The sequence below is a fragment of the Cyrtonyx montezumae genome, unplaced genomic scaffold (genome assembly GCF_038088225.1).
Source record: "Cyrtonyx montezumae isolate F1298 unplaced genomic scaffold, pur_monq_1.0 scaffold_20, whole genome shotgun sequence".
NCBI classification, from domain to species: Eukaryota; Metazoa; Chordata; class Aves; order Galliformes; family Odontophoridae; genus Cyrtonyx; species Cyrtonyx montezumae.
This window is the reverse complement of record NW_027071937.1, coordinates 6741530-6756166: the sequence shown is the minus strand read 5'-3', so window position 1 is coordinate 6756166 and position 14637 is coordinate 6741530. Positions and strand designations below refer to the sequence as shown.

Genomic DNA, 14637 nt, shown 5'->3' with positions numbered 1-14637 from the left:
ACCCCAGGCACAGAGCTCCGTGCAAGGCGTGCCCATGCTGTGTGCTGCTTTTTGCACGTCAGACGAGTTCAGCACTCCTAATGATGCTTCTTTATGTTCCAGCAGAGGCTCATTAATATGGTACAACAGCGTTTCCAGGACAGCCTCACACGCGGAAACATCTCAAGGTGTTTTACAAGCGGGAGATCATGTTAAATCAAATCAAATACCAATCAAGATCAGCGGCGGTGCTGGCAGGCTGCTCTCAGCACCCAGCACCCCACACTTCAGTCCCACCTCCCTGCCCCCCACACCTCTGCCCCACACTGGGTCCCTTGGGATGCACCTCTTCCCCCAGGACCGCTCTGCCTCAGTGCCCATATCCAGCAGGGGATGCACATCGCTGCAGCAAGGTTCCCAACCAGTGTCAGTAGGAGATGATGAGATGATGGGGGGAGGGGGGGAGATGTGTGTGGAGATGAGGCGCTTCTGAATTTAGAGAGGATCTCATCTTGCTAAGAACAAGCTGAATCAGATTAATGCCATTAATGCTTATGAATTACCCACTGGCAATCAGACAAGCACAGGGGGCTGCGGGGGAAAGCAAGCCAGGGTTTGAGGGCAGGGGAGGCAGCAAGGGGAGGTTGGAGCCAGGTGGATGGAGCCTGGTGAAGTCCTGGGCTCAGAGCTGAGTCTGCACCCCCTGCTGCTGCTCTGAGCTCAGGCTGCTGATGAGCTTGTGGAGCGTTAACGCTCCTGTGCTGAATAAAGGCGTCTGTTCCGTATTTATGCATTTGCTCCGTGTTTACGCAGTTTCCAGCAGTGCTCCCGCTTGGCTCCAAAAGCAGAGCCTGCAGCTTGCAGAGAGATGCTGCGAGCAAACGTCAGGGGCGAGGAGGAGGAGGAAGGGAGAAGAGGAAGGCAAAAAGAAGCCCTGCAGGCTGGCATGGACCAGGACAGCAGTGGAGAAAGAGAGAAAAGAGAGAGGGGCGGCCCAGGCTGAGAGCTCGAGGGGGTCCCAGCAGGGCCAGGCTCTCAGTGCAGCTCTATGGGCAGAATTCCTGCAGCCCCATTTGCCACTTGTCTCGCATTTCTCAGAGCACGGACAATTAAAGGCAATGAAGTCAGTTTTGCTTTCATGTTCTCAGTGCGGAATGAGTGGAGATAAAATCACATTAAAGAAGCAGTTACATGCAGAACGCCACAGATTGCCTGCACTGGAATCTTCTTTCACACAAATCAGAGGAAACACTTGGCTCAGAATTAAGGCCTCATCTCTTTTTTTTTTTTCTTTTTGCTGTGTTTTAAACTCCAGCCCCACGTTTACACTATTTGAGCACCAACGCACATCTGAGCGGGAGGCTTCATTGCAAGGAGGAGGGAAAGCAATTTTCAATCCAGCACAACGAAAACATATTTCCTACAGGAAGAAGGAAAAAGTAAAGGAATCATTATCTACTGAATAGCTCACGCCAGGTCATGGCCCTGGGAGGACTGCTGCCAGCGAGCTGAGCTGGGATCACAGTGCACATGGGGGTGATGCTCAGCTGAGCTGGGCTGCTCTGACACCAGCAGTGCAAAAAAACACACATCCAACCACTTTTCCTTCCCTCTCTATTTCTGGAGGGGATGCACAACACGAATCCCAGCTCTGCAGGAGCTCCCAGGGGGTCAGGGCACGGCCGTGCCTCAGTTTCCCCAATGCAGAGCTTTTCCACTCTGCCCTCCATCCCCTCCCGACGCTCCCATTGCTCCGGGAAGGGATATATCTCATCGTGGGCACAGTGAGAAGCAGTTCAGTTCACCACGTGCCATCCCCTCGGCCTCGCCGGACTACCTGGGGAGCAGAGCCTTGTTACCATGCGGCGGACGACGGCGCAGCGATTAGTGAAATTTGTTACCCGCGTGCTCGGAACAAAATTAAATTAAAAGTGCCGCTTTGCTGTCAAGATAAGGGCCAAGCCGGGGAGATAATTTTTCACTCTCAAACACTCAATTACCGGCAGAGGCTGCATCAGATACCATCGGAAATAAATAAATAAAGGGAGAGGCCCGTGCCGCCTCCGGGAGCAGCTGTAACAGCGTTATCTGCGGCGCAGTCGGCGGAACTTGCAGAGCCCGCGGCTGCCGTGCCACCTCCGCCGCTCTAATTGCCGCCCCGGCTTCACAGCTGCTTCCCGCAGAGGGTCTTCTCCCCAGAGCTGCCCCAGCACTGCTGCTGGATGGCACCGAGCAGGGAAGGAAGGAGGGGCTGGGGGGGTTATCTGCTGATGCAATGCCTGTGCGCTCTCTCTCTTTGCAAAATAAGCCATCATGCAAAAAGCAGCGTGCTCATCAGCTCGCTGGGAGAGCGGCATCCACAGCGCGGCTTTGGTGGCTGAGGAGGAGGGGAAGCGTCAGCATCCTGCATCTGTCCAGCGTGGGGATGAGCACGGGGTGGGAGGCACCGTGTGGGGCTGTGTGTGGGGTGGAGACGCACACTGCTGCTCCGAGACCTGCACCATGATGTGTGTGTGACGTGCAGGGAGGTCCTCTCCTGGGTGCCTGTCCCTGCAGCCAGCAGCTTGGCTCTGCATGCCACACACCAGCCACGTGTGCACAATACATCAGCTCTGTCCCATCCTCCTGCAGCTCTGTGTTTCCTACCCTGGGAAAAAAGCCACCCCTGGGGCACAGCACAAGGCACGGGACACGCTGATTATCCCAAATATTCAGTGCAAGCACTGAGACACGCCGTGTTTGCTTTATCACCTTCCATCTCCTGTTTTGATTCCTGGCAGGGGATCGCTGTGCTGAGGGCTGCAGTGGCACAGAGCAGGGATGCAGCACAGCAGGGCCAGCAGCACGCTGACACGGTGACACGCTGACACGCTGCCCTGCCACCACGGCTCAGCCCCACCGGGCCCAGCACACACCGACAGCACTACTCCAATTTCATTCTGCATTTCATTTAGTTCCCCATGAAATAATAAGTGTCTGCCGCCTCTGGAGACAGGAGAGGATCAAAGCGAAGCTTCCTCGCATGTAACAGACTCCGAATACCTAATATTCGCTTATAAAAGGCCTTGTTTTAAACACCAAATACAGAGGCAGATCAAAGCTCGGCTTCTCATTTCTCTAACAGCCCTCGGAAGACTTCGCCAGCCAGCAAGGCACACACATGCATGCGCACACGCGCCTGACACCAATCCAAGGTGCATAATTGGGCTCTGCTAATTTGTGCTAATTTTCCACAGCGCTGTGTGCTATGGAAACAGTTGGACGCCTTGTTCGGGGAGACCTCACTCAAGGGCAACCCACACCACAGTACTCAGCACATCCCGCATGCCTGCAGCACCGCGGAGCTCTCTGAGGACAGGAAAGTAGCACCCAGCTGGCAGCAGTGCCGGGGAACTCGGCGGGATGTTTCCTCTTGGATCAGCCTGCAGCTCAAGGCGAAGCAACCCAGGGTGCTCATCCACCTGGGAGCTCAGTGCTGGGTGAGTTCTGCCATGGGGATGGAGCAGGAGCTGTGCACTGGGCTCCATTTCCCTGCTTTGCTTTTTGCTGCTCATCTTTTTCTCTCACACCCAGCAGCAGGACCTGGCTGAACACATCCCATGCTGCTCCAGAGAAGGGAGGGACTGAATGTGCATCCAAGTCCTATCCCTCCCATGTTGGGCAGCTGAGGATGTGGGTTAACAACTCTGTGAGGCAGGTGGGTTCTCTTGGAGACTTCAGTGCTGCTGAATGATGGCCTCAGATGGGGGTCCTCCATGCACTGCAGCTGCTGAACCTGCAGCAATTGTCTGAGCTGGGAAGGAGCCGGGGTGCCCCCAGCTACCTCAGGGGGAAGTAGGGGAGAGGAGGGAGCAACTGGGAAGGAGAGCTCAGGAGGGCACAGAGCTGCTGAGAACAGAATCACAGAATCACAAAGGTTGGAAAAAACCTCTGAGATCACCGAGTCCAACCCCAACCCATCCCACCATGCCCACTGACCGTGTCCCTCAGTGCCACATCTCCACCAGTCTGGAACACCTCCAGGGACAGTGACTCCACCACTCCCCGGATAGCTGTGTCAGTGCATGTCTTGCTGAGAAGTAATTCTTCCTAATATCCAGAACTGAAGAATCCAAAGGAGTCGGGAATGAGGGACAGCGTACTGCCCCCACGTGCTGCCGGCCTCAGCACTGCTGCTCTGTGCATTCCCATCCTGAAAAGCAAATGTCAGCGGCTGCTGCAGGGATGCCACGCAGGCTGACAACTCGCACAGCAGCACACCTGCCCTCCCTCAGCATTTACCTGTGGGAACGTCCCGCTCATTTACCTCGTCAAGCACACCCCTGGGCCCCATGAAACCCGCAGCTTTTCCTCTGCAGCAGACAAATTAAGCCTACGACCACTGAAGCAGCTTGCTTTGGCACGGCACGAAGTCCCAGCCAACCCGCACGGCACGGAGCGGAACCTTCCCGGCACGCCGGCCGGGATCAATGACGGCGCCGGTAGTAATGGCATAGCTACCTGCATAGGAGCGGTAATTGCACTCAGATCTGCAAAAGTGAGGAGAGCAGTCACGAGGAATTTCTCTCCTCGGACCCGATAACTATCTTGCAGCATCATCAGTGACACACAAGCATCGCAGGATCGATACGGGAACATCACTGTACGAATTAACCGTATCTGACGACGCGTCCTTCTCTATTAGAATTATGATCTTGTCCAATTATGGATCTTTGCTGAACTTGTAATTATGAGTTTGGTACTGTGACTTCCCACTAAGCTATTGCTTTCCTTCCACAAGGGAGAGAGAAGTCAATGAAAGGATAATGGAAAATTCCTTTCAAGGACACGGTGATGGCAAAATTTAGCTAGACAGGAAGGAAAATACAACGGGGACTTCACGCAAAAGACAATTCCCTTGTTCAGCCATTACCTAACACAAACAAAGCTGCTTTCTGCAGCATCACTCAGTCCCTAACACGGACCTAACAGCCAGCTCTGCCTTCTGAATTCCCTTCAAACTCAGCCATCAAAGCTGCTCAGGTGAATAACTCTGTATTCAAAGGAAAATGACGCAATCTTCCTATTCATCTGCTCCTTTCTACTTGCTGTAAAGGAAGCACAAACAAACAGCCCAAACAAACACACCTTGCATGTCTCTGCAGGAGCTATAGGGGTTTCAAGAGACTGGCAGAGCACTTGGCCTAATGGGGAAGGTGCAGAGGCAGCAGAGAAGCCAGGCTTTATTTGTTTTCCCTTAACACACATCCTTCCCCACCTTGCATGCACACTATGATCCCCTTCTCAGCAAAACGAAGAGAGAAAACCCAACTTCAGCAACTCTCCCAAAGCACCCGCGGGCTCGCACACAGCCCAGCGCAGCAGAGGACCTCATGGAACAAAGGACTTCAGAACATTTGCCCTCTGTGCCACCAAATTTCGGCACTGTTTCTGCTGTCACTGTGTGCCACACAACCCATTTCCTCCTTGTTTTCCAAAACAGGCAGCAAGAAGCCGTTTACTCTTAATCCAGCTGCATTAGCACTGCAGTTTGTAGCTCAGCCTTGATTCCACCCCTGGCCTTTCATCCGAAGCTCCTTTTGAACCCAGTGGGAATTTCCTGGGGCTCTAAAGCACACAGGGAAAGATGAATTCCCACATTTCAGCAGGAACAAATGCAGTACGCCCATGTGCATTTATTCCAGCATCCAGCCATCGAGCTGACCACAGGAGCTGAGGTAATTTCACATTCAAATCCACACATTGCGAGCATTTATCCGCACACCTCATCACGGAAACAAATGGAGGTGCACATGCAGGCACAGCCATCACTCTGGTGCTCTTTGCTCCAAGATGGAAAACAAACAGAAGGAGCAGAACCACGGCACAATTCTGAAATGGCTCCCAGTAGAGCTCTGTGGAAGAAGCGTTGAGTGGAAGGGCAGTGCTCAGCTCCAGGACTGTGGGGTGCCCAGCCATGAGCATCCCCAGCACCAGGATGGGGGAATGGGGCGTGGGAGCAACCACCTGGGCTGCAGAAATAGGTAACTGACACCAGAAATCAACAAACTATGAACTTCGACATCTCTGGGTAATGCTAACAGCTGCACCCCACAGCATCACAGAAGCACTGCATCTCAGGATGCCATCCCCATACACGCTACTCTTGTCCTTACCTGCACCCAAGGGTGCAGCCAAGGTGCACAGCCCCTTTCGTCTCTTGTCCCCGTGTGCAGCACAGGTGGCTGCCTCATTCTTACCTTTGCTTCGCCTCCTGCTCCGGTACTGCTCGGTGTAAAAGGTGAGCTGGGTTTCATCGTCTGCCTCCGAGCCCGAGTTCCCTTTGGCACGACCAAAGCCGATGCCACCTGAAGTGAAAGGGGAGAAAAGATCAGAGAAGCACAGAATGGTTGGGTTAGAAGGGACCTCAAAGCCCCCCAGCCCCAAGCCCTGCCGTGGGCCAGTTACCCCCCCAGCTCTGTCTGCTCAGGGCCCATCCACTCCTTGGGCACCTCCAGGGATGGGCACCCACAGCTCAGGGCAGCAAAGCACAGTGAATCTCAGGGGCTCAACGCACAGAAAAAGCAGCAGAAATGAAAGAACAGATCCTGCACTTGGGAGCACTCAGGACCCCCTGGTGCAGGGCTGGCTCCCAAGCACTGAGGTCTGCCTGCACCCTGCGCACAGCGAGGATGTGGGGGACACACAGACACCCCTGTGTGACACCTCCTTTGTGACAGGGAGGGACAGACAGCCGAGAAGCAGTGCTGGCAGGAGGCCCGCAATCCTAACAAAGTTTCAAGCAAACAGGCCCCTGGAGGTTGACAGTTGGGCCTTTAAACCGCCATTAAAATATTTTACTGTTTTTAAAAAAGCCTTTATTCTAGGCAGCAGCATTATTTCTTGGCAGGGGAACAGAAAACGAAAGTGCTGCCTCCTGCCCTGGGAATCCTCCGTGGCTGGGAGGAGAGGTGGGTTTCGACCTGGAGCTCTGTGGGATGGGATGGGCCGTGCTGTGCCCGCTTTGTGCCCAGCAGCAGCTCCCAGGGATGGGGCTGAGCAGAGCCCAGCGAGGGAGGCACCGAGGAGCAGTGGGAACGAAGGGCCCTGCGGTGATTCATGCCGCAGTAAACGCTGCCTGGTGTTTGCTGCTTTACTACCAGGTGTGATTTAGGGCCCTAAAGTGTGGCCATTAATTACCTGGTGTTACCAGGATATTTCTATTAGGGTCCTAGAAAGCAGCGGGAGGGCATTAATGTAGCACAGGGCTGACAACAGCTCTGATGCCAGTGGTTGTGGGGCTGGCATCCCAGTCATGGCTGTGCCCCCAGACCCCAAAACCCAGGACCTTGGGGTCCCCTCCATCGCACCACACAAGCTGCAAACCACAGGGCCAGCAGCTAGCAGCAGTGCTGGCAGGGCAGCAGGATGGCTGCAGCAGTGCTGCCTTGCTTCAAAAATGGCACGGAGCAAAACCCCATGGTTTTTTTGCAGGGCTGAAGGCCAGGTTCCACTTGGCCCAGCCCCGTGCCAGCCCACATCCCGGCCCCCAGCTGCCCCGTGTTTGCTTGCTGCCCGCGTCGCCGTGATGGATGGTGCTGACATGTTACATTACTCAGCCTGGATGTCTTCGGAGAACTGGTGACAGCGATATTGCATTTTCTGATTACCCAGAACCGTGCAGGATGTCAAAGTACAGGAGGTGGGGACCCAGTTCAGGTCCTCAGCCCACGGCAGAAACGTCTGCTCCGATCCATCAGGGCAGGGATGCTTTCATCCCTCCCAGCTGCTGCGGGCACTGGGATTCACCTTAGTGATGGTTTCAAGGTACAGAGATGGAGCAGACCCCAATCCCAAAGCAGAATGAGGTGCTAGGCAGAGAAAACCTGGCACAGACATGGCCCCCATGCAGCAGTACTGCAGCAGCAGGGCTGTGCTGGCGCAGAGCAATGCCAGCTCCACGCCAGTGCTGCAGAGCTGCACCGAAACTTTTTAGCAAATGGGAGCTGACACCACAATTACTTTGCAAAGACAAAAAAAAAAAAAACCACAAAACCTACAAGACTTTGATATCCATTACAAACAACTCCCAAACCCCACTGCTGGTGTGCCCCAGCACCGTGGATGAAGCCAGCCCCAAAGGATGGCAGAAAGGAGCTCCTGTTGCCCTGCAGCACTTGCCAGACGTCTCAATGAGGTGCTCTCAGCACTAATCCTGTTTGCAGATTGACAAACTCGTTAATCCCCTCCAACAGCCACAGCTCAGACCTGCACTGGTGTGCACCGACGCCGGGTTTCAGCCCGATGCTCATTTAGACGGAGCGAGGCAGGGATCCAAGGCAAACACGTCCCGTGATCACATAATTAAAGATCCTATCATTAGCAGGTGCACGCATCGCAGCCCAGCTGGGGTTGTGCAGGCCCTGTAATTTGGAAATTTGGGGTGGCCAAGTACATGTGTACAGGTCCCAGAGCTCCAGATGGTCCCACAAAGCTCAGGGAGGTAGCAGTGTCCCCACAGTCTCTCTGCTGTGACTGGAAACAAAGCCATCGGGTGTGCAAGGGAGGCAGGTTCTCTGGAATTTTGCTTTTAGGACTGCTGTCAGGAGCTGCCAAGACCCCAACCCTCCCAGCACGGCAGCCCTTGCATGGCTGAGATGTGACCACTGCCATCAGGAGCAGCCAACAGGAGCGGGATGTGATGCCGTGAGCCAGGAAGTGAATGCCCGGAGTTGAGCCACAGAACGTGGGATGGGGGCACAGCGGAGGAGAGCAGCAATGGGACAGCCTGGCCAAGCTCCAGTTCTGGGGTCTGTAACAATTACGGCACAGCAGTGACCTCTAAAACGCATTAAGACACAGCCCTGATCTACACTAAATCATGCCTCAGCTTGAGCAGTCCATTAATCACACATTTATTTTAAGAGAGCAAAGCACCTACGGAGCTTTCCCACTTACAGAGCAGGCGAGGCGAGCTGTGTGTGAGCACGGGATCTCAGCCACCAGCATCACTGCACTGCTGCATTTTGGCCACTCCTTACAAATGCAAAGATGACTTTCACCAACACACCAGAGGCCATGGTGCTTTTAAGCTCCTGCCCCAGGAGAGGGCACCAGACCCCTCTCAGACTGTACCCACCTTCTCAGGGACCCCTCCAGCCCTCGGTGTTGAGCACCCAGCATTGCTCCCGGCCCTGAGGTGACCCTGGGGGACACGGGGACAAGCAGCAGGAGGAGGAAGCATGGCAGTGGGCACGCAGCACAGCGTGCTCCCCTCCTGGCAAGTGGAGGGCTCCTGCTGCAGCCCCAGCAATGCAGAGCCCACTGTCACCTGCAGCCAGGAGCCACCTTCCTGCACCCACACCCTCACCATCCTCCTCTGCCTGTATTATTTATGAAGCTTAAATGCACTCTACTCAATAAAAGCGTCTGGGGGGAAAGGTTTGTACGGAAAAAGCATCACACTCCAAAAAAAGTTACGTGGTACTGTACATGGAGAAGCTTTGTGCTTTTTGGTGTTTCTTTTTTTTTTTTCCCCAGAGCTGTTAGGAACACTCAGTGCAGAGCCAGATTTAATGATGAGCAATAGGCAGCAGTTTCAGCACATTCATTGTGGGGACATGAAGCAAAGAAGAGCTCAGCTGAGATTTGTTTGTGTAGGGCTGGGGCTCGGGGCTGTTTGTTTTCCACTGTGGTTTGGTTCAGCCCTCCCTTCTCTCCGTGAGACACCCGGGGCCCTTTTGGAGCCTTTCTGCAAAGGAGAAAATCCTTCGTCTGCGAGCAGCTCTTGCAGAGAGAGCCCTCCAGCTGTAGGACCCTGATGAGGTTAAGCATTAATTAAATGGAACCGCAAGAAAATAATTACACACACGCATCCGTCAGGCCAACTTGTCACTACCCAGTAACAAAGTTGGATGCAAACTCCATCAGCAGAACTGTCATGTGGCTGTTAGGAGGGAAATAAATGCATCCCAAACGGACAATTTCATTTAGAGGGAGTGAAAAAAAAAAAATGGATTGCAAAGGATTAATGAGGCGAAGGGTTTGTGTTTGCAATTGGATGTAAAATGCAAACATCGTAAGTTGTGATATCATCATTTAACCTTAATGCTCCAACCGCCTGCTGCCGCAGGGACAATTAAATGTGGGCTGTAAAACCACGCTCCCAGCCCACAGCAGTGCCCAGCCACAGCCCTCAGGGAGGGCAGCAATAGGAACAGGAGGAAAAGGAGAGGATGGGGCCACTTGGGTGGAGTTGCCTTGGTTTTGTGGGTGATGAAGTCTTTGAAATGTTGCCAAAGGTGTGTGGTGAGGACTCCCATGTATTCCACCCTAAAGTATATCGGGTCTCTTACACCCTCAGCAATTAAGGCCACGCAGAGCTCCCCACCATGCACAAGAGCACATGCAGCTGTCAGCATGGCTGTTCCAGGGAGCAGCAGAGACCCAGACCAAAAAGCTCTGGGTGTGGGTGTCAGCTCACCCCGCAGCCCCATCCCAACCCCACTGCTCTGCCTGCAGCTGGGATAGGAAGCTGTAAACCACAGATGTGCACCCAAAGCCCCCAAGAGGACAGCAAAAGCCAGCATCCAGCGAGGCAGGAAGATCTGTGGCCAGACAGCTAGGTTTGCTCTGCCTCCAAGGGGTCTGTGCTTTCTGCTTGCAGGTCTGCGGGCAGCAGAAGAGTTCCAAGGCTGATAATTTCCCTTTTCTATATCATGGGTCTCACTCGTACTCCTGGGAATCTTCTAGAGGAGGTCCAAAAGACCACCCCCCTCCACCCTACCCCCCACCTTCTGGCTCTTGGGACCTTCAAGAGGACCTTCAGAAGGTCTCCACATGCCCTGGGAACCTACTGGACTACATTTAGAATACTTCCTCCTGCTCCGGTGCTCCTGGAAACTATCTGGAGGACATCCAGCCTCCTCCTGTCCTGGGGCAATTTAGGACACTCTGGAGGATGTCCAGAAGATCTTATCCTGCACTACGGACCTTCTGGAGTACATTCAAGGATTTCTTTTGCCCTGGTGTTCTTGGAGACCATCTGGAGGACATTCAGAAGACCTCCATCTCCCCTGAGGACCATCTGGAGGATGTCCAGAAGACATCTTCCCACCTTAGGGACCACCTGGGGACCTCTAGAGGACATTCAGAAGACCTCCTCCTTCCCAGGGGCTGGTAAGAACTTTTTGGAGGACATCCAGAAGACATCCTTCTGCCTTGGGGACCTCCTGGAGTACATTCAACAAGCCTCCTCCTGCCCTGGAAACCATCTGGAGGACGTCCAGAAGACATCCTCCCACACCCTGGGGCACAAGTGAACATGGAGCAAAGGATCTGAATGGAGGCTCGCTGCAGGGAGGTGGAGGAGATGTCTCCCAAGGCTGGGAGATGGGGCACCACGCTGGCAGCGGGCATCGTATCTCCTCCCAGATTCAGCTGAAAGGACTGCTACAGTTGTTCTATGAGTGACCAAAAGCCTTGTGCCTACACGTGTCTTAAAGTGAATAAAGTGAGTAGAATAAAATAAGCAAACAAACAAAAAAAAGAATTTGGAGCAGGAAATCAGGGAAATTTCAGCAGACAGTCACTGTGGACCCCAAAGCATCCCCCTCGGCCACGCTAACATCCAGCCATACGGATTTGAATAACTACTAGAAAACATACCAAATAATTTAAACCAGTTAAAGAGTCAGAACATTTTCTTCACACTGAGTGAATAATTTATGGACAGAGCTATAAAGGAAAAAAAAAAAAAGCCCTCTCCAGGCCTGTATCGCAGGAAAATGTATCCAGAATAAAAGATCACATTTCAGACTCATAAATAAATGAAAAACAAACCCAATAGTAAACAGAAAGCGCAGTATTTCCTGCCCGGCTTCCCACGGAGCTCTGGGCAGACACATCTGCTCAACCCCCTAAAAGAAGAGCTCCAGAGCCTATCCTTGGGCACAGCTCTGCCATGCCCTCACCCACAGCCGACCCTCTGCCCATGGCCACATCCCAGCAGCATTTTACCTCGGGGTCGGCTCCGGCGTTTGCGTCTCCCCACGGAGGTGCTGCGCAGCGCGGGCTGGAGCTGCCCGATCTCGATGGGCGTGTTGGTGCGGAAGCTCTCCTTGAACTTCTGCATCAGGGACTCCACCGTCTCCTGCGTCACCTCCGGAGCTGCAACGCCAGCAAAGGGAGAGAGCAGTTAGAAGGGTCTGGAGGGGAAAACGTGAGGAGAGGCGCCTGGGTTTGTTTGGCCAGGGGAAAGGGAGACTGCAGGGAGGCACCGTGCAGCCCCTCATGGCACCCTGAAGCCCCGCATAGCATCTTGCAGCCCCACAGAGCATCTCGCAGCCCCTCATGGCACCCTGCAGCCCCACAGAGCATCTCGCAGCCCCACAGAGCATCTCGCAGCTCCTCGTGGCACCCTGCAGCCCCTCACAGCGAGCAAAGGGGCAGCACTGATCTCTGCTCTCTGGTGACAGCAACAGAGCCTGAGGGGATGGCATGGAGCTGCTTCAGGGGGTGGTCAGGTGGGAGCTGGGAGCAGGTTCTGCTCCACCATCGAGTAATGCCAAAAAAAAATAACTCCAAACAGCACTGCCCTATAAAACATCGCCCGCCCACCCAGCAGGCAGAAACAATGAATGTGCTTGCAAATGTCAAAGATGAAATTCGGGATCAAAAGGTTTGCCCTCCGGAAGGCCACAGAGGTTGCCCAGGTTTAACAAATAGCTTGGCCTCTGTCAGCAACTTGAATAAACTCATTAGTGGAGCGTGACCTTTGCCTCCATCAGGAGAGTCCTGGAGCCTCAGATCAGCTCCTGGAGCTCCTCCTGCACACAGCACATCTGTGCCCATTTGAGGCTGCAGGGATTCCCGAAGCAGCACATGCAGAGATGCATCAGTGCAGAGCGGGGAGGTGGGTATGCAGGATGGGGTGCTTCTAATCCTACACGAGGATCTGGCTTAAATGGGGGGATGGAGCATCAGTTGCTGCACCCTGCAACTATTCAGCAGCAGTGAATGCCCCACCCAGGCATCACAAATCAGAACCCCCCAGTAGCCTTCAATAGGAGACCTCCCCTGCATCCACCAGCTCCCTGGGCAACCCACACCTGTGTTTCACTCTTACCATAAAAAAAAAAAAACACAACACCATCCTTTTTCCTTATGTCTGACTTAAATTATTTTCTCCTTGTGGAAGGCAGGGCTGTGCTCCATCCTTTCATCCCCCAGACTGTACAGACAGTGGGGACTGCTACGATCCAAGATTTGTTGAATCTCATGAGGTTTCCCTGGGCCCACTGCTGGAGCCTTGGCTGCATCTCCTGGTTGGCCTGGCTAGGTCTCCAGTGCAGCAGCTGTGCCGTGGGGCCCTCTGCCAACAGACAGCAATCTGCATGAACCCTGGGGCTGTGCAATGCAGCACACGTGCAAGTAGAATGGAGACAGCACCAACCACACAGCTGAGGCTTATTCACTGGAAGGAGGGCAGAAAAAAGGGTGTGGAGGGAGAAAGAGTGGGGGAGGATGGTGCCTGCAGTTCCCAAGGAAGAGCAGTGAGGTCACAGCCCTTGGATGTTCCTTGCCCAGGTGTAGCTTTGGACCATCTGCCCCGGAGCTCTGAGGTTTGGAGCAGTGCAATAAAATACAATCCCTCACATCACTGTGATCTCAGCAAGTGGAGTGTGACTCAGACAATAGGGCAGAACTAGGACAAAGCCCTCATGGACAAATGAAAGGTAACCGGGATGACCTGGAGGAGCACTGGGGTCAGGACTAAAGGAGGACCTTTTAGGCACTGCCAACCATAACCAAAGGGAGGGAACACACACCCATGCACTGCAATGTGAGGAGATCCTGGACTCCTGAGCCCAGGGATGTCCATCACAGGAGACAAGAGCCAGCTCAAGCCACCTCCGCTCGGCTTTCCCACCCACCACACACACATACCCTGCAAACAGAGACATCACATCCGCACACAGGCTCGGCATTCACAATTACAGCGAGGTTTTGGTTGCTCACAAAAGGATGAGAACATCACTAGAATGGGGCAAAGCTTCCATGAGAGCAGCACCCCAGCCCTATCCTGCGACACTCACACCAAACACTGCGCTGCTGCTCTCCATTCCCAGCCCCAGCCCCTCATCCACCCCCGTCTCCATCCCCTCCTAACAGCGTCAGCCCATCAGGACACGGCTCTGCTCACAAGCAGACTGCCCTCTCGTTGAGCACATCCTCCCAGATCGCCTTCCCTCCTGCGTCGGTTTCCAAGGTGAATTCATCGGGACCACTGAGCTCATATTTTCATCACCACGTGGGGTGTTTCTGAAGCCAAGCAGAGGTGGTGAGATCCACCCCAGACTTGGCGTGGCACCACCACTACCTCCATCCCACCCCGTCCCAGTAACACCTTGGCAGCTTAAAGCCACTGCACCACCAGGCTCACACAGAGGGAACACGAGGCTCCCCAGCCTCCACCTCCAGCTTCCATCTCCACCAGTGATTTAAGGACACAGCTGAAGGTCACCGTACCTTTGTGAAGCACATGACACGCTCCCATTGCACACCTCCCTCCTGTCCACCCCCATACACTATTTTGAAAGTGATTTGCTCTCCTTATGGCTCCCCTGTTCGTTTGCACATCTCCCACAAAACAATTCAGCTCCAATAGCCTTTATTTCT

The 14637-nt window shown here is 54.0% G+C and overlaps 1 protein-coding gene across 1 annotated transcript in view; it reads right to left on the bottom strand.

The window, feature by feature from the left end:
• ASTN2 (astrotactin 2) overlaps positions 1-14637 on the bottom strand; it is a 250356-nt gene that overhangs the window by 171469 nt on the left and 64250 nt on the right. Inside the window, exons 4-5 of the mRNA XM_065737613.1 lie at positions 11977-12126; positions 6219-6326 (exon numbers count right to left, since the gene is read on the bottom strand). Of these exons, the coding sequence (XP_065593685.1) occupies positions 6219-6326; positions 11977-12126 (258 nt within the window). The remainder of the gene's footprint in view (positions 1-6218; positions 6327-11976; positions 12127-14637) is intronic.